Consider the following 26,118-nt stretch of genomic DNA (forward strand, 5'->3'; position numbering starts at 1 on the left):
ATGTGCAAGGTTGACAATCATTAATGGGGTTTCATCATTGGAAAAAACATGATGGTTAAGCCTCATGGAGATCAACCTATCAACATTATATCACTTTATGAGGGAAGGAATTATAACATTTTTGTATGATTCTTAAGCACAAGTTTAAAAAAGCAACATCTACTCAATCTTCCTCCATTTATCTTTGTGAAGTTACTTTTCACATTACATGGTAAATTGCAATATACTATAATTTATAGATACCCTAAGTACAATGTCTTTGGGTTTCTTGGTACAAGGGAGCCCACTTAAATAAGGTCCTTTGATGCAATAACATTGGTCTCCTTGTGAGATTTATTAGTGGAAATGAAAAATTGTAGTTTACAATTTATCCCTTATTTGAAAGTGAGACTTTGAAGATTCTCTAATACGATATTACAAGACATTCATCTTTTAGCATGTCATTCTAGAGGCATAACAATTTTTTATTCTACCATTCTCATGACATTTTGAAAAAAGATTTACCAAGCAAATATCCACTAGTTAGAGACTCAAAATAGTAGAAACAATCCATGATGACAAGCTAACTTCGTGTGTAATTGGCTTGTAAAAGTTCTAAAATCCTAACTGCATCAAATAAGCAAATCACTAGCATAACGTGCATTCATAAATATCAAGTCAAAGTCTTTGCACTAAGCTTTGAGCATACCAAAAGTTATGTACTCTCTATGGTTCTTGGTTTTGCAATGTGCACCCTTACCAAATTAAAAAACCCCAAGCTACGAAAGATTAGGTTGTGCAACATACTTGATGCCACTATGTTTTTGATGCATTCAAGGGTCCAAGTAGTTATGATGTTGTGGATTCGGACTTGGGTACATTTGTTTGTGTGAGAGTAACACAAACAACAAAATTCTACAATGAACATGCTTTTTGGCACGCCGGAGAAAATACAAATGCACAACTTGGGCATTGCTCAAGCTCAAAGACATAGTTTGTTAAGTCTAATTGTATTCTTCAGTATAGAATCTAAACTTCATAATTTCAATCTAGTAAGAATCCGTCTTCAGTCATGGTCACCCATGAAATGCGTTTTGGTAGCCTTAAAGAGGCATGAAAGAGTTCAAGGTTGCATTAAACCCTTTCTTAAACTCCTTAAGGAAATGCATAATAATATGACTCCCCTTGCACATTGAAAATGCCCTTCTTTAGCGTTTCGATCCAATTTAAGTTCATCCTTGTCATAGATGAAATGTTTTGTATCAAAAACTCCATCTCGACTTGCAACATGTCAAGGTAAAATGTTTCATGGTGATGTTATTTTCAACTAGTATCTGTATCATGTATATGTCATACATGTGAGCATATTAAGGTTTTGTTCTTGGATGAAAAAACTTAAATTAACATCCAAAGCAAGTGTTCTTGTCATTCCAATTAAAATCTGTCAAAAGTTTTGCAATTCCATGAGGGCAAATTTGAAATATATCGTACAAGTGAAACTTGCGGTTCTAATATTAGAAGTTGAGGGCCCTTGGATGGGTGGAAGGCCATCAAATCAAAATGGCACCTCCTTAAGTTGGTTAGAACAATTCCACCTTCAAGAAGGTAGAAATGGATATATGTGAATTTCAATGCCCAGGTAAGACGGCATGATATGTGCAGAGAAATAACACTTCCCAACACAAAACTGTACAAAGCTTCTCCAATATATATTCACCATGTACAATGAAACATAATTCATCTCTAGAGTTAAACATGTTTCTTCTTTTTTGCAGTGTACTTCATCATAATTCCATTATTATCTCTTTCCTGGCGTCTGCGTTGGTGCTCACTTCTATCATCCTTCTCATGCATATGCTGGAAATACGACAAACAATTCAGAGAGAGCAAATAACTGTGCAAAGAGACTAATAGACTAACAAGACCTACATAGTGAAACATAAAGAGTGCACTTGACCTTGATTGCTATCCGTTGAGCATCAGAAACACTACTCTGAAACATAACCATCTCATCTAACTCTGCTTTGAATGCTGATAACTTTATCCCTGGTAGAGAGAAAGTAGTCAAAATTGGAACTTAAATCCCAAGACATTACCTACAAATGCAGGAGAGTAAAGTACCAATGGCATTTTCGATTCGGAGAAAGCTCTCAATGTCATACTGTGTTACAATTGTAATAGCTCTGCCAGATTTACCAGCCCGTGCAGTCCTCCCAACTCTATGTACATAATCCTTCAGAACACAAAATAAGATCTAGATGAATGTCAATTTGACAAATAGAAGACACCAAAAAGAAAGTTAATAGTATGCACCTGAAAATATAAAGATGAGAGAAAGAAGATGGAAACATATTATATGTTGAATGGAACTGCATGTGCATGCATTTTTCTCTGATATGGGGTGGAAGGGCCGAGTAAACAAACCTTAGGATACTCAGGAACATTATAATTGATCACAAGGCTGACATTTGGAATGTCAAGCCCTCTACTAGCAACGTCGGTGCAGATCAAAACTCCACACTCTCCAGATCTGAATTTATTCAAATATCCTAACCTTTTTGCCTGCCGTGGCAACAAAAACATTTGTTTTTCTTTGTTTTCAGTTCTCCAAGCATGCAAAGGATGAAATTAGAGATACATTTTTAAGTGGTAAAGAAACGGACACCTGGCTCATTTGCCCACTTATTGGAATCACACCCAAGCCTAGATACCGGAGAACTAAAGACAGTCTTCTGGTAGCTTTACACTCCCTCGTAAAGACCATTGTCGTATTTCCAGCCAATTCATGTAAGATAAATGCTAGGCAGCAGTCCTGTCAGTCAATGGTTTCCGTCAAGTGCAGAGGTGCAAATAAAAAACTGATCCAAACTTAAAATTTCATATTCGCAGTTGGAGGACATGTACACACCTTTTGAGCAGACGGAACAAACATGTATTCTTGCCTCAGCGTTTCAACTGTGCAGTACTTTGAAGACACCTCAACCTGAAACCTTATGCTTACAAGCCTTAGTGTAAGACCTTTGAAACTGGTACTATGAAGACACCTATTTCCCTCCAATTTTCATGCAATTAAACTTCAAATGCAGTTTCCGTTCCAAAAAACAGCAGAACAACCTTCGCATTTTTGCAAATGAAAAGTGGCTATGTTCCAGAACTCAAAAGGAACTGTGTACATCTAATACATGTCTGGCTATGTTTTGGGCGAGAGCACCATTTCTGCGTTCCGGGGGCCCGTTCCAACCATTTCCTGTCACTATGGTTTCATAGCATGTCAGAAGACCCAAAAGAAAACGATGAAGCTAGAAGAAAAATAGTTCTCCTCTGTGAGCACGAGTGATCCGTTTCTCCTCCCAACCTCGCCTAGATAAGTGATGGCACCTCTCTCCCCGTTTCCTCTGCCAGCCGTCCACTTTAGGTGAGTCCTACTATTCTTGGACTCTCTTACTCTCTAGGCTCCCCTTAACCCCATTCGGGCGCCCAAGAGCCCAGACGGTCATCCTCGTGCGTGTTCCCCTAGATTTACCTTAATGTCACATTCAATATTTGTGACCTTAACGTTACATTAAATATCACTTTTAATGTCACATTTCCTTCCCCTTAAGAATCGGTTTCGTCCTCGAAAACGATACTTGGAAGGTCTAACTGTAAATCGGGAAACCTTTTCTTTAAAGTACTTACTCACTCCCATGTTGAGCTTTCTTCTGAACAATCTTTCCACTTAACCAAACATTCTTGATAAATAGTATTCTTGGTTCGTCTATTACGAACATTTAATATTCTTTCTGGTTCATGTGGATTAGATCGGTCATTGAATAGCTCCTCAATGTCATCATTTAAGATTAAATTATCCAAATCACCCAGCTTCTTCCTTAATTTACTTACATGAAAAACTGGATGGTAGTTGGAGCTTGTAAGCCAATTCTCCCACCTTTTTAAGTATTATGAAAGGACCACAATACCTTGGTGAAAGCTTTGGATATTGTCCCTTTTTCATAGTTTTAGTTTGTTCAAGCACCTTAAGATAGACCAATTCTCCTTCTTCAAAGGAGATGTCTCTTCGGTGAGGATCTGCATATGCTCTAGCTCGATTTTGAGCCTTTTTAATATTTTCTTGAGCAAATTTTAACATACTATTCATATCCTCCAAAAAGTCTTTAGCTGCCTGAACCTTTTCCTTATGCAGTCCTACTGCAAAAGGAGCTCTGGGCTGAAACCCATACATTAACATAACTGGACTATATCCAGTGGAAGAGTGCTTGGCACTGTTATATGCAAACTCTGCTATCGGTAAATACTCTTCCCAATTAGTTTGCCTTTTACTTACATATGCCCTAAGCATATCTTCAAGGATTTGGTTAACCCTTTCAGTTTGCCCATCAGTTTGCGGATGATCCGCCGTACTCATGCTAAGTTTAGTATCCAATTTCCTAAATACCGCACGCCAAAATTGGCTATCAAATTTTCTATCCCGATCAGAAACCATATTTGTCGGAAGGCCATACAATCGGTATATGTTCTCTACGAACAATCTAGCCAATTCTGGTGTTTTAACATCAGTTGAAGTTGGAATGAACCTAGCCATTTTGGTTAACCTATCCACAATCACCCACACAGAGTCGTGCCCCCTCTGTGTTCTGGGTAAAACAACAATAAAGTCCATGGAGATACTCTCCCATTTTCCCGAAGGAATTTCTAGTGGATGGAGAAGTCCTCCCATTTTCAATCTTTCAGCTTTATTAACCTGGCATTTATTACATTTGACCACATAGTCAAGGATGTCCTTATTCATTCCAGGCCAAAAGAACTGTCTTTTAATAAGACTATAAGTCTTATTAACTCCTGGATGTCCCGCACTAGGGGTTGTTGAGATATCGAGCTCCACTCGTGATATGCCAGGGTGACCGTTGTGCATTTATGTCACCGACGTGTCAGTTGCAGATGCGGTTGGTACACCGCCCATGAATAATAGCTACATGACAGCTATCCTTATCTACTCTAGTTCGTGGCTCAGTTAGTATGCCACCTTAGTTAGTTGAGTTTGGTTTGAGACCCATATATAGGGTTCTTCTATTTTTTTGTACCAGAGCTCTTTTGGCTTACACAACTAAGAAAAAAAAACTGTTTTCAGCCTCCACCCTTGTGTGTATTCCCCCATTGTGCAAGCAAGAAAGCTACAAGTGAGACTCCTTCCTTCTCTCCCACAATCTTGACATGGTATCAGAGCCTTGTTCATGGTAAGGAGCTCAACAAAGCAAGCCAAGCTCGCGGTGTTCTGGTAAGAGGAGCAGTATTGCTTTCATTTTCTGTTTTGGGAGCAGATCTCTGCAGGTAGCACAGCCGAAAATTGCAAGAGTGCATTGTCTCAGGTTGAGACACCCTTCGCGGTGAAGCAAGAGGGCAGTATATGCTGCGGGTGAGGGCTTTAGCCCCTGGCAACCCTGTTTTTTTTATTTGAGACCGTTTCGGGGCCTGTTTTGGAGGCGGAAGTTTTTTGCACGCACTCAGGAAAAGGCCCTGTTTTATGCTATGCGACTACTGTTCTACAGGTCGGTGAAAAGTTACTGTAGAAATTGCATCATATGCTTGTGCGCAGAGACATTGGGAGTTTCAGAATCATCCTTGGTTCCTGTTTATGCAAAATCGTCACTAGGAAGTGACTGTGTGGTCAAATACCACTTTCGCCAGTTTTGCAGATTTGCCCTTGTGAGGGTGAAGCTAAGTTTTTGCAGTGACAGAATTTTTTGCAGTGTTCTGTAATGGCGTCTGATTCTCTTTCACAGATTGTAACTGAAAAGCTTGACAAGAACAACTTCCAGGCATGGAAGTTTAGAATGACGAATTTCCTTATGGGAAAATGATATTGGGAATTTGTTGCAGGAAATGAAGAAGAACCAGTTCTTCCTGATGTTCCCAATCAACAGCAAATGCAGGCATTTAAAGCATGGCATGAGAGAGCCAGGAAAGTTATGTACTGGCTGTCTATCAGCATTTCAGACTCTATGATTGTGCATATTCAGGATGCAAGTACGCCAAAGGAGGCATGGGATACTTTGTCAAAAATGTATAGCACAAATACGCAAGCTAGGAAAATGTAGCTCAAGCAAGAGTTGCATAATGTGCAAAGAGAAAGTATGAGCATCAATGACTACCACATGAAAGTGAAGAAGATTGCAGATGCACTTGCTTCCATTGGGTCGCCAGTGGAAGATGATGATTTAGTTTCTGTGACCTTGAATGGTCTAGGAAAGGATTATGCACAGTTTCGGGCATCCATTTCAGTTCGTAAAAGATTTCCTGATTTTGAGGAGTTGATTGCTCTTCTAATTTCTGAGGAGCAGAGAAATGGTGGTGCATCTTCTTCAGGAGGAACTTCCAAAGAAACTGTCTTCTACTCAAATGCTGGAAGAGGTAGAGGCAGAGGTAGAGGAGGCCGATTTGGAGGCCGTGGTAGAAATCAGAATATGCAGCAAACTCAAGAAAACCAGTCCTATGGAGGAGGACGTAGTAACTCTAGAGGCAGGGGGAGCCAAAGAGGTCGTGGTGGATGGCAAAGAGGCCAAAATGCAAACAGCAATGTTGAATGCTACTACTGTGGTAAAATGGATCATATGGCTAAAGACTGCTATAAAAAGCAGAATGACATCATGAATGGGAAATTGCAACAAGGGAATTATGCATCTTCTAGTAGACAGGGTGATGACAGAAATGAGCATTTATTTATGGTGCAGCACATGAACAATTCTATGACAAGTGCAGAAGAAAGCAACGATGTGTGGTATGTTGACTCAGGTGCATCAAACCACATGACAAGTCATGCAGAATGGATGGAGGATGCAAGGCAAATGGAAAAACCAGGATTTGTGGAGACTGGTGATGATACTGCACATCCTATTGTGCAGATTGGAAAAATTCCTTTGTCTATGCAGGACGGGAAAAAGAAATACCTGTCCGATGTATTTCATGTCCCGAATATCACCAAGAATCTGGTTTCTGTTGGTCAAATGGTTGAGCAGGGCTTGCAGGTCAGATTTAATCCTCATGGATGCTTTGTTGAGGATATGAAAAATAAAGGTCGCTTGATAGCAAAAGGAAAGAAGAAGGGCAGAATGTTTACATTGGATGCAGACATGTCTGAATTGAGTGCAGCAATGTTTGCACATGGGACCGGTGTAGTTGCAGATATTGATATCTGGCATAAACGCATTGGTCATGTTAATGTACAGCGACTTAAATCAATGCAGGCCCAAAATATTGTTGCAGGATTGCCTAAATTCAAGGTTGCAAAAATGCATAAGGTATGTGAAGCCTGTCAGTTTGGAAAACAGGCAAGGAAACCATTTCCTAGACATGTTCAAGAGAGTAAGAAGCCATTGGAATTAATCCACTCTAATGTGTGGACTACTAAAGCTGCATCTCTTGGAGGCTGTCATTATTTTGTCACTTTTATTGATGACTATAGCAGAAAAGTTTGGGTGTATTTTATGAAAAAGAAAAGTGAAGTTTTTGGGTATTTCAAAACTCTTAAAGCTATGGTTGAAAAAGAAACAGGCCTGCAAATAAAATGCCTAAGGTCAGATGGAGGGGGAGAGTACCTCTCAAATGAGTTTGCAAGGTTCTTGCAGGAGCATGGCATAAAGCAGCAATATTCATGTAGTCATACCCCACAACAAAATGGAATTGCAGAAAGGAAAAACAGGCATATTGGAGAGGTATCTCGTGCCATGCTCAACGAAAAAGACTTGCCAGATTTGTACTGGGCTAAAGCAGTTGCTACAGCAGTCTATATAATGAACAGGACTCCCACTGCAGGAATACATGGGATGACTCCAGAGGAGAGGTATACTGGTAGGAAACCAGATATTTCTCATTTGAAAATTTTTTGTTGCATTGCCTATGTACATGTGCCAGATGAGTTGAGATCCAAGTTGGATCCAAAAGCTGAGAAGTGCATCTTTATTAGTTACTCTCTGCAGCATAAAGGGTATAGATGCTATAACCCTTCTACTCGTAAGTTTACAGTGAGCAGAGATGTTGTTTTTGATGAGATGAGTAGCTGGTATAAACCAGTAAATATGATTGATGATGTAGATGCACAAAATGGTAATGCTGCACAGAATTCACAGCAGCTGTCACAAAATATTAGTGGACCTGGAGCGTCCTCTAGTAGTGGTTCACATTCTTCGCCATGGACAGGAAGATTTAGATCAAGAGAATCTTCTCAAAGCAATGCAGATAGTGGTATTCAGGTATCACGAAAAGGAAAAGAGAAGGTAGATCAGCCCATGTTTGATGTGAATGCAGGTCACTCTTATGTGGATGGTGAATCCAGTGGCTCAGAACAGAGCATTGATGATGAGTTGGGTATTCCTTCTATTGTTACACCTGGAGTAAGGAAGACCAGGGATGTTTTGAGAGCACCTGGGAGTGAACCTACTTTGCGCAGGTCTACCAGAGCTAGGTATCCTGTGGATAGGCTGAAATATGATGGATTTACAGCCATTCACTATGCATATATGGTCAAAGTGATACAGGAACCAGAACCCACTTCTTTTGAGCAAGCCATGGGAAAAGCAAAATGGAAGAAAGCCATGGATGAAGAAATGGATGCCTTGGAAGCAAATGCTACATGGGAATTGGTACCTTTGCCTAAAGGTAAGAATGCAATTGGCTGTAAGTGGGTTTATAAGGTGAAGCACAATGCAGATGGTTCTGTGAACAGATACAAGGCAAGATTAGTAGTCAAGGGGTATGCACAAACATATGGCATTGACTATGAAGAAACATTCACTCCGGTTGCAAGGATGGCAACCGTAAGAGCAGTCATTGCTATGGCTGCATCAAAGGGATGGTCTTTACATCAGATGGATGTAAAGAATGCTTTTTTGCACGGTGATTTGCAAGAAGAGGTCTATATGGAGCAGCCACCAGGTTATGTGCATGCTGTTCATCCTGAGTTTGTTTGCAGGTTGAAGAAAGCCTTGTATGGCTTGAAGCAAGCACCTAGAGCATGGTCTGACAAGATAGGACAGTATCTTGTCACTATTGGCTTTCAGATTTCCAAGGCAGACTTCTCACTTTATGTGAGAAAAACAGAGAAAGGTATTATGCTACTTGTCATCTATGTTGATGATTTGATTATGACAAGTGACAGTGATGAAGATATCCTTCATGTGAAAATGCTATTGAAGTAGAAGTTTGAGATAAAGAATTTGGGAGAGCTGCGTTATTTCTTGGGCATTGAGGTGATTAGATCACCAAGTGGGATACAGCTCTTGCAGAGGCAGTATGGATTGGACATGCTGTCCAAATATGGGATGACAGGCTGTAAGCCTATTTCAGTTCCTTTGGAGCAGAATGTGAAGCTGAGCGCAGATGCAGGTGAGCTTCTGGAAGACCCTACTATGTACACATGCATAGTAGGAAGCTTGATTTATATGACTATTACCATGCCAGATTTGAGCTATGTTGTTGGATTGGTAAGTCAGTTTATGCAGGCTCCAAGGAAACCGCATTTGGATGCGGCTAGACGCATACTCAGGTATGTGAAGTCCACATTGCAATATGGACTATTTTATGAGACTGGGGTTCAAATAGAGTTGCATGGATACACTGATGCTGATTGGGCTGGTAGCATTTCTGATAGACGATCTACCAGTGGATATGTGTTCTCTTTTGGGAGTGCTGCAGTCACTTGGAGCAGCAAGAAACAGCCTACAGTTGCCTTATCAAGCACAGAGGCTGAGTACAGGGGTACAGCAATGGCTGCATGTGAGGTAGCTTGGTTGCATAAGCTACTTTATGATATGCATCAGCCTACAGATGGGCCAGTTGTCATTTATTGTGACAACATGAGTAGTATATACTTGGAAAATAACCCAGTCTATCATGCTAGAACAAAGCACATTGAGGTGCATTATCACTATGTGCGGGAGAGGGTTTTACTATGTCTTATTGATCTAGTTTATGTCAGCACAGAGGATCAGGTAGCTGACATATTCACGAAGGTATTGGGCACAGAGAAGCTGTGCAAGTTCAGAGACCTGCTTGGTGTGCAGAAATTGGGATTGAGCTCGAGGGGGAGTGTTGAGATATCGAGCTCCACTCGTGATATGCCAGGGTGACCGTTGTGCATTTATGTCACCGACGTGTCAGCTGCAGATGCGATTGGTACACCGCCCATGAATAATAGCTACATGACAGCTATCCTTATCTACTCTAGTTCGTGGCTCAGTTAGTATGCCACCTTAGTTAGTTGAGTTTGGTTTGAGACCCATATATAGGGTTCTTCTATTTTTTTGTACCAGAGTTCTTTTGGCTTACACAACTAAGAAAAAAAAAACTGTTTTTAGCCTCCACCCTTGTGTGTATTCCCCCATTGTACAAGCAAGAAAGCTACAAGTGAGACTCCTTTCTTCTCTCCCACAATCTTGACAGGGGTATCATGACACTCAAAGAGTATCTGGCGCCTTATTTCTGTATCTTTTGGGACACATACCCTACCCTTGTAGAGTAAATAACCATTATCAATGGTAAAATTCTTCCACTTGAATCGAGTTTGAGCAACCCCTGATGCTCCATTTCCTTGTTGAACATCCTCAGATATTCCTTCCTCAGTAGAAGCACTTTCATTTGGATCCCCATAATTTATTGCTTCCCATATGTTGGAATATGCCGGATCAACCTGGCATTTCCCTTTTAAAGATTCAAGCAAGTTGGAAGTGAACTGAGTAAAATTCAATTCATTAATGATGGGCATTCTGCTGAGTGCATCAGCTACTATATTATACTTTCCTTTTCTAAATCTTATCTCATAGTCGAACTCTTGGAGGAGTTCGGCCCATCTGGCTTTACGCCCGTGCAAATCCGGTTGATCATTAAGCCACTTAATGCTTTCATGATCCGATAAAATCAAAAGTTTGGCACCGTACAGATAGTGCCTCCATTTCTTCATTGCATGTACTATTGCATACAACTCCCTCTCATAAACAGAATAATTCTGTTTTGCACGGTCTAATTTCTTGCTTTCAAAAGCAACTGGTCGACCTTCTTGTAATAAGACCGCGCCTATTGCCTTATCACTGGCATTAGCTTCAACCACAAATGGTTTATTGGGATCCACTATTAATAATACTGGAGATGTAGCAATAGCTACCTTAAGTTTTTGAAAACTTTCATTTTGGTCTGTTCCCCAATTAAAACTTTTTCCTTTCCCTTTAAGTTGGTCAGTCATTGGAACAGCTATGTTGGCATAATCTCAAATGAATCTACGATAAAATCCAAATAAACCTAGGAAGATCTACAGCTCTTCCAGGTTCCTTGGAGGTGGCCATTCAATAATTGCCCTTACTTTTTCTAGATCCATGTTGATTCCCTCTTTCGAGATAATATGCCCCAAATATTTGACCTCTTGTGCAAAGAATTCACATTTAGTTTTCTTCGCATAAAGGGAATGTATTCTTAACAGTTGGAATACTAATTGTAAGTGTTCCAAATGTTCTTCTCTTGATTTACTAAAGATCAAGATATCATCCAAGAAGACTACTACAAAATGTCCTAGATAGGGCCGTAAAACACTATTCATCAGCTTCATAAAGGTAGCTGGTGCATTAGTGAGGCCAAAAGGCATCACCAAAAAATCATAATGCCCGTATCTAGTACGAAATGCTATTTTGGGAACATCTTATGCCTTAATTCTTACTTGGTGATAACCTGATCTTAAATCTATCTTTGTGAAGAATTTTGCCCCTTGCAATTGATCAAAAAGATCTTCCATTCTGGGCATAGGAAATTTATTCTTCACCGTTATTTTATTAAGTGCTCTATAGTCAACACAAAATCGCATAGAACCGTCTTTTTTCTTTACCAATAAAATTGGTGAAGCCCAAGGTGAATTACTGGGTTGAATAAACCCTTTATCCAGGTAATCCTTAATTTGTCTTTCAACTTCTTGATGCTGTGTTTTACTTAACCTATATGGTGGTTTAGAAATAGGGTGTGTATCCTTATTTATATCAATTGGGTGATTTATATCACCCCTATCTGGTGGAAGGCCACTTGGTAAATCAGAAGGAAACACATCTTTAAAATCATCTAACAAACTACTTAATTCATTATTAACATTCAACTCACAAACATAAGAAAATTGTTGCTTTATATTACAGAAAGTAAAAGTGTTCTGTACAGGAAGGGACCATAACATATATACCTCACAAACTTCCTTCTTTATCAGCTTCTGAACTTCAATAGAACACAGCAAAGGATTATCAGATACTTCATGTTCACCTTGAATGATAAAAGTCTTACCATCCCTTTCAAATTCCAGTGTATTATGGTGATAACTACGTTTTAAGGATGGTTCCAATCCCCATAACCACTCCCTCCCTAGAGCAATATCAGCTCTTTCCATGTTCATAATTTGGAAATCAAGTTTATCTTTATATCCTTGAATCTCAATTTCCAAATTGGATACCATTGTATCCATATTTTATTATCTTGGCCTTGCATCATACGAACAACATATTGATGCCCACTCTTTTGTTGGGGAAGTTTCAATTTTTTGACAAGTGCATAATTTATAAAATTATGTGTGGCAGAGTCATCAATCATGACTCTAACCCTCTTTCCAGCTATCAATCCATGTACTCTAAGTAAATCATGTGGCCCAAAAGTAGGCTGCCACATAGAAGTTGACATACAACACTTATGTTGTACATCCATGTGCAAGACCTCTAAAGATTTGTACTTTTCATGCCCCTTCAATTCTAAGGTCTGCACTACATAGATTTGTTTTTATTTTCCCTTGCCCTTGTCCTTATCCTTTCCTTTGTCTTCCCCCTTTTTCTTTTGAGGGAAATTCCAAGCAGCATGGTTAGGAGATAGGCAATTGAAACACAACTTTTCTTTTTTGGCCTTATCAAAGTCATCAGGACTTAACTTTGGCCTCACATATGGTTTCTTTTCAAAAGGTTGTTTTTTACCCTTAAAGAATGGCATTTTTCTTTTAAATTTTCCCACAAATTTTGAGGTTTCCAATTCCTTAGACTTGGGCTCCGTATCAGTGAGACTAGTGAGTGTACCTGGACGCATACTATCTTCATGAATTAATGCAAATTTAATTGTCTCTTCTAGCGTCTTAGGTAAAGTCCTTTTTACATGTTTTATCTAGTCCCCTAATGAATCCTCTTGTTTTTTGGAATTCATCTATTCCTTCTAATTTGAGAATTATCTCACGATATTCCTCCAGATATGTCAGCAGGGGTCTTCCCTTTTGTCTGACATAATCCCAATCTTCCCAATTTCTTTCCATTTCATTTTCAGGAAGGAATTCTTTCAAAAAGACGGATTCAAATTGAGCCCAAGTTTCAGATATTTTATTTGCCTCCTTTAAAGTTCGCCACCACTTATATGATTTGGGCCCCAAAGTTAAACTAGCCTCCAGTGCTTGGAGATGTGGTGGGGTATTTTTTAGTTTATGTAAATCTTCCCATTTTTGGAGGAAATTAAAGATGGTATCTTTATTTCTATCTTTTTCCTCCCCGTGAAATTGAGGTGGTTTCATATCCTTTAAAACCGGATTATCCCTCAATTTATGGTGGGGTTCCTTAGGATCTCACATAGTCACATCTAAATCTTTCGATGAAGATAGGACATCCGAGGTTTCTATTTTATTTTTATCTCTTTCTAACAATAAAGTTAATTGAGATTTTATTTCAGTGAGTGTTTGGGTTAAAAATTCCATTTGAACCCCCTGATCTTGCACACGAGCAGTAAGATCATCAAATTGCTCTCGTGTAGCAAAAAATTCTTCCCACTGTTCTTCTTGTATTTCTGGTTCATGGGGATCTACCATAGGTTAGTCCCCAGAACTAGAACCTTCCATTACTCTCTCTTTCCCTTTTTCTGCCATTAATACACTGGAATTGGAAAGCAAAGATAAGAAATTTGCATACAAAGTAAAGTACTTCCCTGATTTTAATGGCAGGCAGTTGTTGCTGGTTTGGAAATAAACCCGAAGAGTAAGGAACAAAGTTTATCGCCCGAACAAAGTCGGTCACACAGGAAATGGAGCTTCATTGCAGAAACGGCTAGTATTCAGCCCCCTTTTTTAATAATCACGCAGGCCATTAATGCCCCTTTCCTGAACTTGCTCTCTGCTGAGCTTGTACTTATGATGTAAATGCAGTCGAGGCTAATAAGAAAAATTCCAAACGCACAGTCGATTGATCAGACATGCATCAGAAAATAACTTCAGCTTCACCCTGCGAAAAGGAGAAGAATGTGTGTTTCGTTGGTATGTGTACGGAGGGGTGTTCACGGACGGGCGTGAACCAGGATTCGGTGGCCCACGATTCAGCCTACGGCGTTCCGTGAAAAGGTAGTTGCCCCCTCGATAAGTTACGTGACATAGATACACGTCACGTCAAACTTTACATGACGTGTCACCCAACACCTTTGACCAGCGACTTCACGGATCCGTGACGGGTCGACGAAGAAAAACCCGTCGACTGAAATTTCCTGCGTGACGTATGAAACTCGTCAACTGAATGGATAGCGGGACTACTGAAAATTCGTCGACTGCCTTTTCGTTGAAGGGCTCCAGAAATCCACACGACTAAACCTGTATGCTCTGATACCAATGTCAGAAGACCCAAAAGAAAACGATGAAGCCAGAAGAAAAATAGTTCTCCTCTGTGAGCACGAGTGATCCGTTTCTCCTCCCAACCTCGCCTAGATAAGTGCTGGCACCTCTCTCCCCATTTCCTCTGCCAGCCGTCCACTTTAGGTGAGTCCTACTATTCTTGGACTCTCTTACTCTCTAGGCTCCCCTTAACCCCGTTCGGGCGCCCAAGAGCCCGGACGGTCATCCTCGTGCGTGTTCCCCTAGATTTACCTTAATGTCACATTAAATGTCACTTTAATGTCACATTCAATATTTGTGACCTTAACGTTACATTAAATATCACTTTTAATGTCACATAGCATGTACCCTTCGGTTTCCATGCTATACCCAACAAAAATACATTTTACTACCTTTCAAGCTTTCCACGAAGCTCTTTGGGTACATGTGCATGTGCAACACAACCGAAAACATGAAAGTAATCCACACTAGGGTTCTTGCTATACCATGTCTCATATGGTGCAATTATATTTGATGCTTTTGTAGGAGCACAATTCAAAACATGATTTGCACACACAAGGCCTTCAAGCCAAAATCTATGAGGCTGCCCTTTGCTCTTCAACATGCATCTAGTAATTTTCATAAGAGTGCAATGCTTGTAATCTACTACTCCATTTTGGTGAGAAGCCATCTTCACTGTAGACTGATGTGCAATGCCATGGTCTAATAACTAAGCCTCAAAGGCTTTAGACATGTACTCCACCCCTCTATTTGTATGAAGAGTTTGCACTTCCAAACTAATTTTAGCTTTAGACATGTACTCTACCCCTCTTATCTGTATGAAGAGTTTGCACTTCCAAACCGATTTCAGTTTCCAATTTGGTAACCAAATGTTGGAAGTACATAAACGCATCCAATTTGGCCTTCAAGCCATATACACAAGTGTATCTAGAGTAGTCATCAATAAATGCACTGCACCAACCTTCCTAAATGCAAACCGATACATTTTGCCAAGAATGCAACCATCACAAGCATGGGGAGGTTGGGTATCCAAAATAGGAAAAGCATCAATAATCTAACACCTCTAAAGAGTCATGAGACTACCAAAACTCATGTATCCATATCTACCAAGGCATAACTCTGCATTTTTCATTGCATGAGTGAGTGTATCAAGTAAAAATGCATTGTTAGATCTCTTCACATAATCATCTGAAAGAAAGAAGTCTTTGTACAAAGTGCCAAGAAAGCCTCAATGCAAAATCATGCTCTATCATGCAAAATGTATTCGTCGTCCTCAAAGATGCCAATACTGTCAAAATATACAACCATGCAGAGAGACAATAGGGTTTGCGGAAGCAACACAGAGTGTGTACAGCAAACATTGAGAGAGAAGAAAAACTCAAAAACACAAGAAGCACATGGTGATGATACACTAAATCATGCTATGAGAAGAAAAGCTAATACAACGGAACCAAAGCTTAGAAGATGGTTGCACTGTCATGCCTGACTCAAGCGATAGCATCCGTAGGAATTTGCATAGTGAAGGGAGTAAAACACAGTCCTCCAAGCAGTGGGCTATCGAAGTAATCACTAGAAGGTGAAGGACAACTGTGGAGGGAGTGAATCGCAGTCCTCTAATGCCATCGGAGATAAGGAAGATGATCACCATCTGTCAAGGGAGAAAACCATAGTCAGATACCGGGGAGTAGCCTAGGCAACAAAACGCAAATCCCAAAGTGTGTCAAAGGCAAGAGTGAGGAGGCAGTTGCCACATGCAAATGTTGTCACCACATACTAGGAGTTGACACCTGGCTAAGGGAAGACCTCCAAATGTAAAATGCAAGTCACTGCAAGTCGCTAAGGCTGATGGGAGCTAACACCAGCTGGTGGAAAGCCTCTAGATGCAATAAATGTAATGATACAATGACACCTGGTGGGTAGAGGAGATGTTGCCAAAGCAAGGGAAAAAGATCACCAGTTTGCAGAAATGCTAACCTGATAATAAGGCAACAGGGCACCTGAAGGAGAAGAGGGAGGGTGACTACGAACTGCGATGTCCTTTAATAGGGGTATGGGCAGTAGTAGAGTGGAGAGGAAAAAGTATCAAAGTGACAGAGAAATAGAGGTGGTGAATGACTGAAGTGGTGTATGGAATGAATGAAGTGACAGCCTATTTACAGGCATAACCTGTCTAGGGTGGTGCACCACTGTTTGGGCACCAACTTAAAAAGTGACCAAAATGTGAATAGCAACCCTTTTTGGGGCTATCAATGGAAACCCCTAAATGAAGTGTGTAAACTAAGGAAGTGGAATGGCATCCACTTTTATTAAAAGCAAACACTGAAAGCAAGTTTTTGTTAACGTCCGACACATGTAAAATGTCACGAGGACGTGAAAATTTGATGCTTTGCTTATGTTTAATTGACATTTGATTAAAGGATTAATCAAATGTGCAATTAAAAGCACATGTGAGGTGCAAGCTACTTTTTTTACAATTGAAGGCCCAAGGACCCTGTGAAAAAGATGGGTGTCAAAGGCAAAAGTTGTAACAAGTTACACTTGTTAGATTCTAAGTAAATTTTGGTGTCAGTTTGTCGCTAGGACCATTAATTGGCCATTAAGTGTCAGTGGTGACACTAGGGACTAGGCATTAATTAATGGATTAATGCTTACCCAAGGTTCAATTAATGCATGGGACCACTTTGGGTTGCAAATAGCCTAGCCAATTAATTTTTGGATGGGCAAGGTTAATTTTCTAGGCATGGATTAAGGGCTAAATTAATTTTCAGAATTAATTAATTCTAAAAATTAATTAAATGGCTGAAATTTATTGAAAATGGATTAAGAAAGCTGCCACTTGGCAAAACTTTCCCATGCAACTGGGGGAAAGGCTAAATAGGGCTGAAGGGAGAGGGAAATCTCGTTTTTTCATTTTTGGAGCTGTTGGAAAGAGGTGTTGGACTGTTGCTGCCAGCTTTTGGGGCCATTTCCCAGCCATTGGAGACCATTTTGGTGATGGACATTGAATATTCTTGACCTTGGGAAGCTGGCAATTGCTGCTGATGCACTTTCTCCTGAAGATCACAGTCTCTGATGCTCCTATTGTTGTTGGTGCATCCATTTGGGGCTGGTACAATAAGGCAGCAGCTGATTTTGATCAGTTCTTCGCGAGAAATCCCAGAATTTTCTCTCTTTATAGCATTCTCTCATCTCCTTCAGCCTATGCTCAGCCATTCTCAGCAATTCTCAGCCATTCGGAGGAGATCTCGATCATTTTTGGTGGGCTGATCTGTAATTTCTGCAATAAACCCTAATTTACAGCAAAAAATAGGGTTTAGCAGCCACCTCGGGATCCGTGCGAGAGATTGAAGGCTCAAGGGACAAAAATCAGCAGCTAATAATTGAACATTATCAAGAGATCTCAGGAGCCAGCCCATCCCGAATTGATTTAGGGCAGCATTTGGCCAGCCAAGGGTCAAATTGGAGAAGAAGTCTTGGGTGAATAAAGGGGCAAATGACCCAAAAGGCTTGCTGGTCATTTATGACAGCAAGAGCAATTGGTTAGCAGGAGGAGATTGAAGAATCTCGAGTTGTACTCCTTCCAATTGAATGAAAACTAAAGAAATACCGCAAGGGGTGCCAATTTTTGGGGCCAACAGGGTGTCTACTGTCTAAGAATGTTATGGTAAAGTGTGTATTTCATTTTATGTGCATTTATTTATTGCTGTAATTAACTCTTAAATCAGGTTATCACCACCCATTCCAAGAAGGAAGGCTGGTTTCATAAAACATCCAAAAGGCAGAAATTTGTGCCATCTGTTACTATAATCAGCACCTTGCCAACACCACAAACTGCATGAGAAGTATTGTTGGTACAAGATATCTTCTTGCCAAAAGGGATTGAATGCATAGAAAAGGAAAAACACTTCCTAGAAGTGATAGGACCTGATGCATCACTGTCAAAATACTAAGCATGTTGTAACTCTGATGCATTCAAGGCTAGCCCATCCATGAAAGAGTCGTAATTGCATGTAAAAAAAAGCATAATTCTCCTCCACAAGGTTGGCTAAAGCTGTTAGCAATCATGTGTGTCTTATATGGTTAACTCTTGTATGTGAGCCTCAGTCAAAAAAGGACATTATGAGCTCTAACACTTTGATGGAAGGCACACTAGTGCATTTCTTTTTTTACACACTTTTGGCTATTTTTTAGGGTTTTGACCATATTTAGGGTTCTACCTCTTTTTTGCTTATATATAGGCAGCCTACCCTCCCACTTCTCAATATCCATCATTAATCTTGCATGATCAGCCAGCCCTCCTCATTCTCTCATCCCTCTGCTACTACCGTCTAACGCCCAACACTAACGCGTAGAGCTGCATATTGGGACAGACTATTGCAGCCTTGTACCTTCAGCCATTGCAATCACATTGTTCCTATTGTCTCCTCCATTCTCTCTATCTCCTCTCCATGTTCACTTTCCTCTTTCTATTGCGCACTCTCACATGGTATCAAAGCCACGCATGGGAGACAGAGATCTTGAAGAGGAGAGTGTTGTCCACGACGAAACTTGCCAGGTGTCATCCTTATGTGCTGTAAAAACTTGCATTTGGAGTCAAGTAGGGCAGGGAAGCCTGTTTCCAATCCATTTAGGCTGCATTTACCAAGGCACATTTGCATTTTGCACCACGGCGGCCTTATATAGGCTAGCCGGCTTCTATCTTGCACCTAAGAGCGTCAAACAGGCTGGGCAGCTTCAATCTGCACCTTGGTGGCACCATTTTGCAAGATCAGACCTGCACTGCTGCAAGGATCCCCCCCTTCCAATCTGCGTTTTCCTACAGGGTAGCCTCCTTTCTGGTGCTTGGTGAATCAGCCTTTCAGGTGCTTGGTGAATCAGCCCAAGGCGGCATGTCTACAGTCCTTTTCGGCTGTTTTTTTTCTGCAAGTTATATGCATGGATAGATCTAATTATTGCTGCATTTCGCTGGGCTGGATCTCTTGACCTATGCAACCATTTAGGTGTGCTGGGCAGCATGAGACAAGTCTTCTTTCTCTCTCTTCTTGGCTGGAAAATTTGCGTTTACAGCAGCCAGCCCTCTTCTCGTGGCATTGCGTGTTCCTTTCGACATCAAATACTCCTCGTCTACCATGCCTCTATCTATCTTCTTCTATACAACGGCCCGACGGACCTTGATTATCTCAAGGACACCTCTTGCTGGTTGTTTTTCTTCCAATGGCAGCATCTTCCTTGTTTTCTTGCTCTTCTAACATGGTATCAAACATTAAGGTTTCTTGATCGATATATGCTCATGCTCATGCTCATGCTACTTGTTTTCTTTTTGTAACAAGAGGCTAGGATTCTGTTTGATGTTGGGCACTTCTAGCTAAGGTGTTTGCATTTTCTTTTGCTTACCTTTAAGGCTCTCTCGTGTTTTTGATGGTCAATTATGTTGGACATGTGTGCTCAATCTGTGTTTGATATCTATTGGGACAAATGGTATGCCTTGTAGGGTTGACTTGCATGGCTATCCATGATTCATTGTCCTATACATGAGATGTCAACATCATTGTGTTGACTTTGTGGTGCGACATGCATGCTTTGTGGTGCGATGTGCGTGCTACATAGCTATTGACAATTCTATTGCGTCCGTGACTTGCGCAACATTTGATGTTTGTATTGACTTTCACTAAGACATAAACTAATCTGGTTGATGTGGCGGCCCACTAGTATTTCTGATGACTGGCATTCTATATAGATTACATGTCTTGCTATTGCATCTAACAATTGGCATACTATTACTATGGCTGGGTATTATTGTTTGGTTAACATTTCTTTGCGTTTTGCCCAATGTTGACATTTTTATTTGTGACGTATTGATGATTTCACATTGAGATGCTTTGATTGAGGGGCTCTTGGCAGCTGACCGACACGTTTCTTGTATGACATCACTAACTTAGCTACTTAGTGACAATATTCGGCAGAGCTGATCAAAGTTTGATCATGCAAATAGTGGACCTTAATCCTTGTGTCCACCATGTATTTTTTTCATTGAGCACCGCTCATGTGCATGTGTCATTGCTTGATTATGCTCAAGTTTTTTGTTGCATGCGAATCACACTCCCTTTGCTGCTCTCTCTTGACTAAAGTAACATGCAAGTACTTTTCATTCTCATTTCACTTCATTATGATCCTCCCGGAGCCCTTGTGATTAAGAGGTTCTAACACATCTCATGGAGCTATGGTTGAGTGTTTGTGTGCTTACCAATGCTTTTCAAACAAGGTGTTGATTGCTCCAACCTTTGGAGGAGTCTCTACTTGCATCACGATACAACACAATGATCATCTACATGAAGGAGAAGACAAAGAGTGGTGTGGCATAGCATCATATTTGCAGAGAAGGAAGATATGAAAGACATGTTGTTGCTTTGTGAGGTGGATATCCTAGTCGTGCTTGGCGAGGCACAAGAGTGGTGTGGCATAGAATCGTATTTGCAGAGAAGGAAGATATGAAAGACATGTTGTTGCTTTGTGAGGTCGATATCCTAGTCCTGCTTGGCGAGGCACAAGACCGCATACATATCTACATCATCTTTGTTCACTCAAGGCCTACCGATGGCTCAAGTGGACGGTTCATCTCAGCTCTAGTGATGCTACACACCCTCACATGCTCCTAACCAAAAGGGGCAAGTATGAGGGTGGAGAGAGGACATATTGATGCTCTTTGATTATTGGTAAATTTGATGTGTCATCAAGTTCACATCTTCTAGTAATCCAAACCTTGGACCAGTGTTTCGAGCACTAAGTTCACGCTAGGACGAGTGACATGATGTGTTCATGTGGTTTCCCATGAGGGGGCCCAAAGGACATGCTTATGGCATTTGGACTTCTTCTCTAGGGTGCTTTCTTACCGAGGCACATCGAATAGAATGCACACTACTTGAGTATCCATGGTGCATCCTAGGTATCCTTATTCATTGCTTGTTCACCTGTGCTCTGAGAGAGGGTATTGGAAGTGGTCATATCACAAGTTCACAAGTGCCTATAGCCTAATTTATGGGCAGTCTCATTATTCTTTATTTGGTAATTGGCCTACCTATTTTGTGGTAGGACGACTCCTTTATTTTGGCACTCAATCATTGTACTCTCATCATACTGGATTCCTATTCCCATTTACATCTTGTGCATTGTCTCTCTCATCAATCTGTGTCTTTCATAATTGCGCTACGTGTTTAGCTCTTCTAGCAAGATGGACCAAAAATAGCACAAATTTCTAAAACCCCCCAATTTCAAAAGTTAGTGTTTCTGAGTTTGTTTTCAGATCTGCAGAAGACAGGGCTGAGGAAATGGTGAGCAAGGCTAAGAGAGACGTTAGACCAGGTTGAGAGAGGGGGCAAGGCTGTGAGAGGTTAGAGAGTGAGGTACAATGGGCAGGCAGTCCCACACTCAAAAGATGCAAGTACTAGAATAATAGAAAAAAGCTACTGCAATCGCTGCCCCTCTTCCTCTAGATGCGCTGAAGTGGCACAAAAGGTGGGTCAGAATGGCTGCGGGATAGCAATTGTCGCACTGTTGAGAAGACCAGCCACCACTCTCTTTGATGGAATCTCTCAGCTAAACATGATTGTGGACAAGTCTTGCACTGATTGAAACAGGTTCAAGACCCTCCATTACCTAACAAGCACAGGAAATAGGTTTAAAAAAACAGAAAAATCATTAAGAAGGCCAACCAATAGTCAAAGTTCAACAAGAGAACATAGTGCACAATATGGAAACCTAATGCTCTATGGAAGGCAAATCCTCCTAGCCATGCTACAGTATTGCCACTCCCAAGCAAAGCAAGGGCAAATGTGATACTGGCTCTTTCATGAGGAAGCTTGGAACAGCTGCATGGAAAGAACAACCAAATGAAACATGCTCCAGCATGCACAAGTCCAGATATTGAGGAATTTATAGCAAGCAGCCAGATTCCATAAATTATGATGTACTTCCCACCCTCATGTAGGAGCACCATCCTCCTTTGACATTTTCTTATGGGGCATACTTTGGTTCATAAGTCAATCGACCACATTTACAACTGCACTTATGTTAAATCCTTCTAAAAGCATCCATTTTGTATAATGCGCTTCCTATCATCATAAGGTATCCCTCGAGCAATAAAGCCATCACTCCTCTTGCTATTAAGGGGCAGTCCAAGGTACAGCGTCAAACGATATGAAAATCAATTATTTGATGTTGGAAATGTAAATGAAGAATTGTCTCATTATAAAGGACATGAACAAAACAGAATGACAAAGCTATGCACAAAGAGTGTATAGCCCTCCTATCGTCAAATGTTTCCCTCCAGCAATAATGCCATCACTCCTCTTAAGGGGCAGTCCGGGGCACAGCATCACATCGCATAGCTCAGTGGCTCAATCCAATGCCACTACCCATCATCAGCTCGTACATCCACCAGGTTTGCCACAGGCAGCCATTGCAGGTTTGGGCCATAATAGGGAATCTCCAAAGTTTAGAAAGCTCCAAGAGGAAGATCCCCAAGCGTTTTTAATCTGAGAACTTCATAACCAAAACTAGTGGTCCAGGATCCTGAAGGAAGAGGCAATAAAAAACCTACATGGCACAAGTGAAAGAGGGGATAGGTTTGAGTTATGATGGAATCATGGATCATTTTATGAATATTGAAACATAAAATGAGTAACAAATTATTAAATCATAAACCAGAAAAATATTATCTCAATGATAGCTTGGCGAATATGTGAGTTATGAATGCGCCCGTAGTTCTTCGTCCTCTTTGCCCCACATCCACAACCCACAAGAAGAATGTGCCAAGAGGTGAAGAAACAAGGATGTTAATGATGCATCGTCTCTTTCAATCGCTCCATCTATCGGAAAGTATGGTGCAACCATACTTTGCCCATCCCGCATGCATGGGATCAAGAGATTTATTGATTCTCTCTCTCTCTCCTCATCAAGCTTCTTAGTCCGGATGTCATTGTCGCTAACACCATACCACCCCTCGCATGGACCAACCACGGCAATGGCTTTGACCATTCTCTTCCACTTGTCCACACGAAGCAAGTGGAATGGGACATTGCACTCAATAATAGTGCATGCAATCTCTATCTCCGCATTCCTTTGCCTCTCTTTGAGAAAAGACAAGGACCAAAAACACCACCTGTAGCTTCTTGTAGTGAGGCTTGCCTACATGGCCTTTTGCTTCTAACAGTGGCAACAAAGCCCAAGGCCGTTGAGGCGCATGAGCTAACAAAAGGTGTAGGAGTAGGTGTAGAAGAAGGCGTTTCAAAAACATCCACTTTCATATCGGGGGGAACCATCTCCTCTTCAGCTTTTGCCATGCTCAATGACATATAGCCACTTTGACAAGAGAGGGGAGAGTACTACTTCATGATCTCATCCACTACATATTGAGGGATTGAAGGACATGGGCCGCATTCACCACCCAACTTGGTCAAGTGGATGATGAGCCTCATCACGCTACTAGTCATCCTCTTTCCACAAAACTTGCAAATCCAATGACAGCAATTTGCATTGCCCGAGGCCTTCGCAAGATTTGTGATGTAGAGACCAAAAGCTTTATGAAGAGGCTTTGGCATTGTGGATAGGAATAGGGAGAGAAAGAGAGAGGTGGATGAAATGAAGAGAGACGGAGAGAAAGGGCAAGAGATAGAGAAGAAGAGAAGGTGAGAGACAAGGATAGGGAAAGGGAGAGCAAGAGGAAGAGGGATAGGGATAGGAGAGGGAAAGAAGCTGAAGAGAAGGAGAGCGAGAGGAGAGGAACAGAAGATGAGGGAAAGAGACAGGGAAAGGGAGAGCAAGTGGTAGAGGGATGGGGATCTTCTGACCATCTTTGCAGACTATGGCTACATCCAAATTTGCAATGTAGCTCAACTGAAAGTGAATTTCCACTGATGACCCCACATGGACTAATCTCTTGAAGATTTGTCCATCTTCACTTTGAACTAGTCTCTTCCAGGCTAGTTCTTCAACACACTTGTCCATATACACTTTCATAAGTCTCTTCCAGACTTGTACTGGACCTTAACTGTCCAGTCTTGACTCACTAGACATTCCTGTCCGTTTCACATACTGGCCATGCAACTCAGGCATTTAGATTTCAAGAGGGATCCTTCCAAAAAGAAAAACAAAAAAAAATATGTAATAAAGAAATCAACAAAAAGGTAATAGTTGTCACAATCTGGTGACATACCTCCCTCTCGAAATCGCAAATGTCCTCATTTGCATGAATGTCATACATGCTTCCAGCTAACCCAGTGAACTTACACTTGACATCGCAAATGTCCTCGTTTGGATGAATGTCATACATGTCACCCACATAAGGTCTAAGAAGACTTACATGGAAAGCATTATGAATCTTCCAATTGTCAGGCAATTTCAGCCTATAACTGATATCACTAATCTTTTCTGTTACTTGAAAAGGCCCATAGTATCGCATACTAAGCTTAATGAAAAGACTTTCCTTGCCTTTCTGCTTCTTTAAGCGTGCCTTTTCAATCCGCAACAGTACCCAATCACCAAGTGAAAACAACAATTCATGACGGTCATGATCAACAGCTTTCTTTTGCTTTGCCTGAGTCCTTTCAAGGGCATGCTTAACTTTCTGATACATTTCACCCATACTCTGCACATACTGATCTGCTTGAAAGATCTTATCCTTTGTATGCAAAATGGGAGGAACCTTTTTACCACCTTCAACAATTTCAAAAGGGGCTTTGCCTGTTGACAAATGCACAGTATTATTATATGCATACTCGACCAAAGGCAAATACTGCTCCCACTTTGACTTGTGCTCTGACGCATAGCACTTAAGCAAATCCAAGATAGTACAATTTGCCTCTTCTAACTGTCCATGAATCTGTGGATGAAATGACGATGAGAACTTAAGCGTTGTGCCCATGTTCTCAAATATGCCTCTCCAGAATAGAATTGTCATCCGTGGATCACGGTCACTAACAATAGACTGTGGCATACCATGATACTTGAAGACATTGCACATAAACAAACGTGCCATCTGATCTGGTTTTATCTTGTTCCTGGCAGGAATGAAATGAGCCTGTTTGCTAAACCTGCAAATAATAGCCCATATCCCATCATTTCCTGTCTGTGTCCTTGGAAGATCAAAGATAAAATCCATAGCTATGCTTTTCCATGGTTTATCCGGAATAGGCCTTGCATCAATACCTTGCTTTGACTGTTGCATCAATACCACAATGCCTTGCATACGGTGGAGAATGACTCTCTGTCATAACTTTCCGTCTCAATGGCATAGTCACACATAGTCTACCATGCATCAACATGAAACCATCATTGAGAAGATAATGCTCATGATGTTGTCCATTGACAAGCTGATCAAAGATCCTTGCAAAATCTTCATCATTAGCATACTGTTCCTTCATATCATCAAGCTCATGATGATAAGGAATTGACACAGCTGAAATTTGTGGCTTCCTTGACAAAGCATCAGCCACAACATTCTTTTT

The 26,118-nt window shown here is 40.9% G+C and overlaps 1 protein-coding gene across 1 annotated transcript; it reads right to left on the reverse strand.

Moving 5' to 3' along the window:
• Positions 1-1,381: 1,381 nt before the first annotated feature.
• On the reverse strand, positions 1,382-25,905 carry LOC148011990 (DEAD-box ATP-dependent RNA helicase 10-like). The gene is made up of 8 exons (XM_087668720.1): positions 25,820-25,905; positions 25,390-25,704; positions 2,888-3,023; positions 2,645-2,791; positions 2,404-2,541; positions 2,101-2,212; positions 1,937-2,025; positions 1,382-1,836 (listed from the first exon to the last, which is right to left on the reverse strand). The coding sequence occupies exons 1-8, from the start codon at positions 25,903-25,905 to the stop codon at positions 1,729-1,731; spliced, it is 1,131 nt and encodes a 376-aa protein (XP_087524846.1). The 3' UTR covers positions 1,382-1,728.
• Positions 25,906-26,118: the final 213 nt, after the last annotated feature.

The sequence above is a fragment of the Lygodium microphyllum genome, chromosome 27 (genome assembly GCF_053477565.2).
Source record: "Lygodium microphyllum isolate KBCC chromosome 27, Lygodium_microphyllum_v1.1.10, whole genome shotgun sequence".
NCBI lineage: Eukaryota > Viridiplantae > Streptophyta > Polypodiopsida > Schizaeales > Lygodiaceae > Lygodium > Lygodium microphyllum.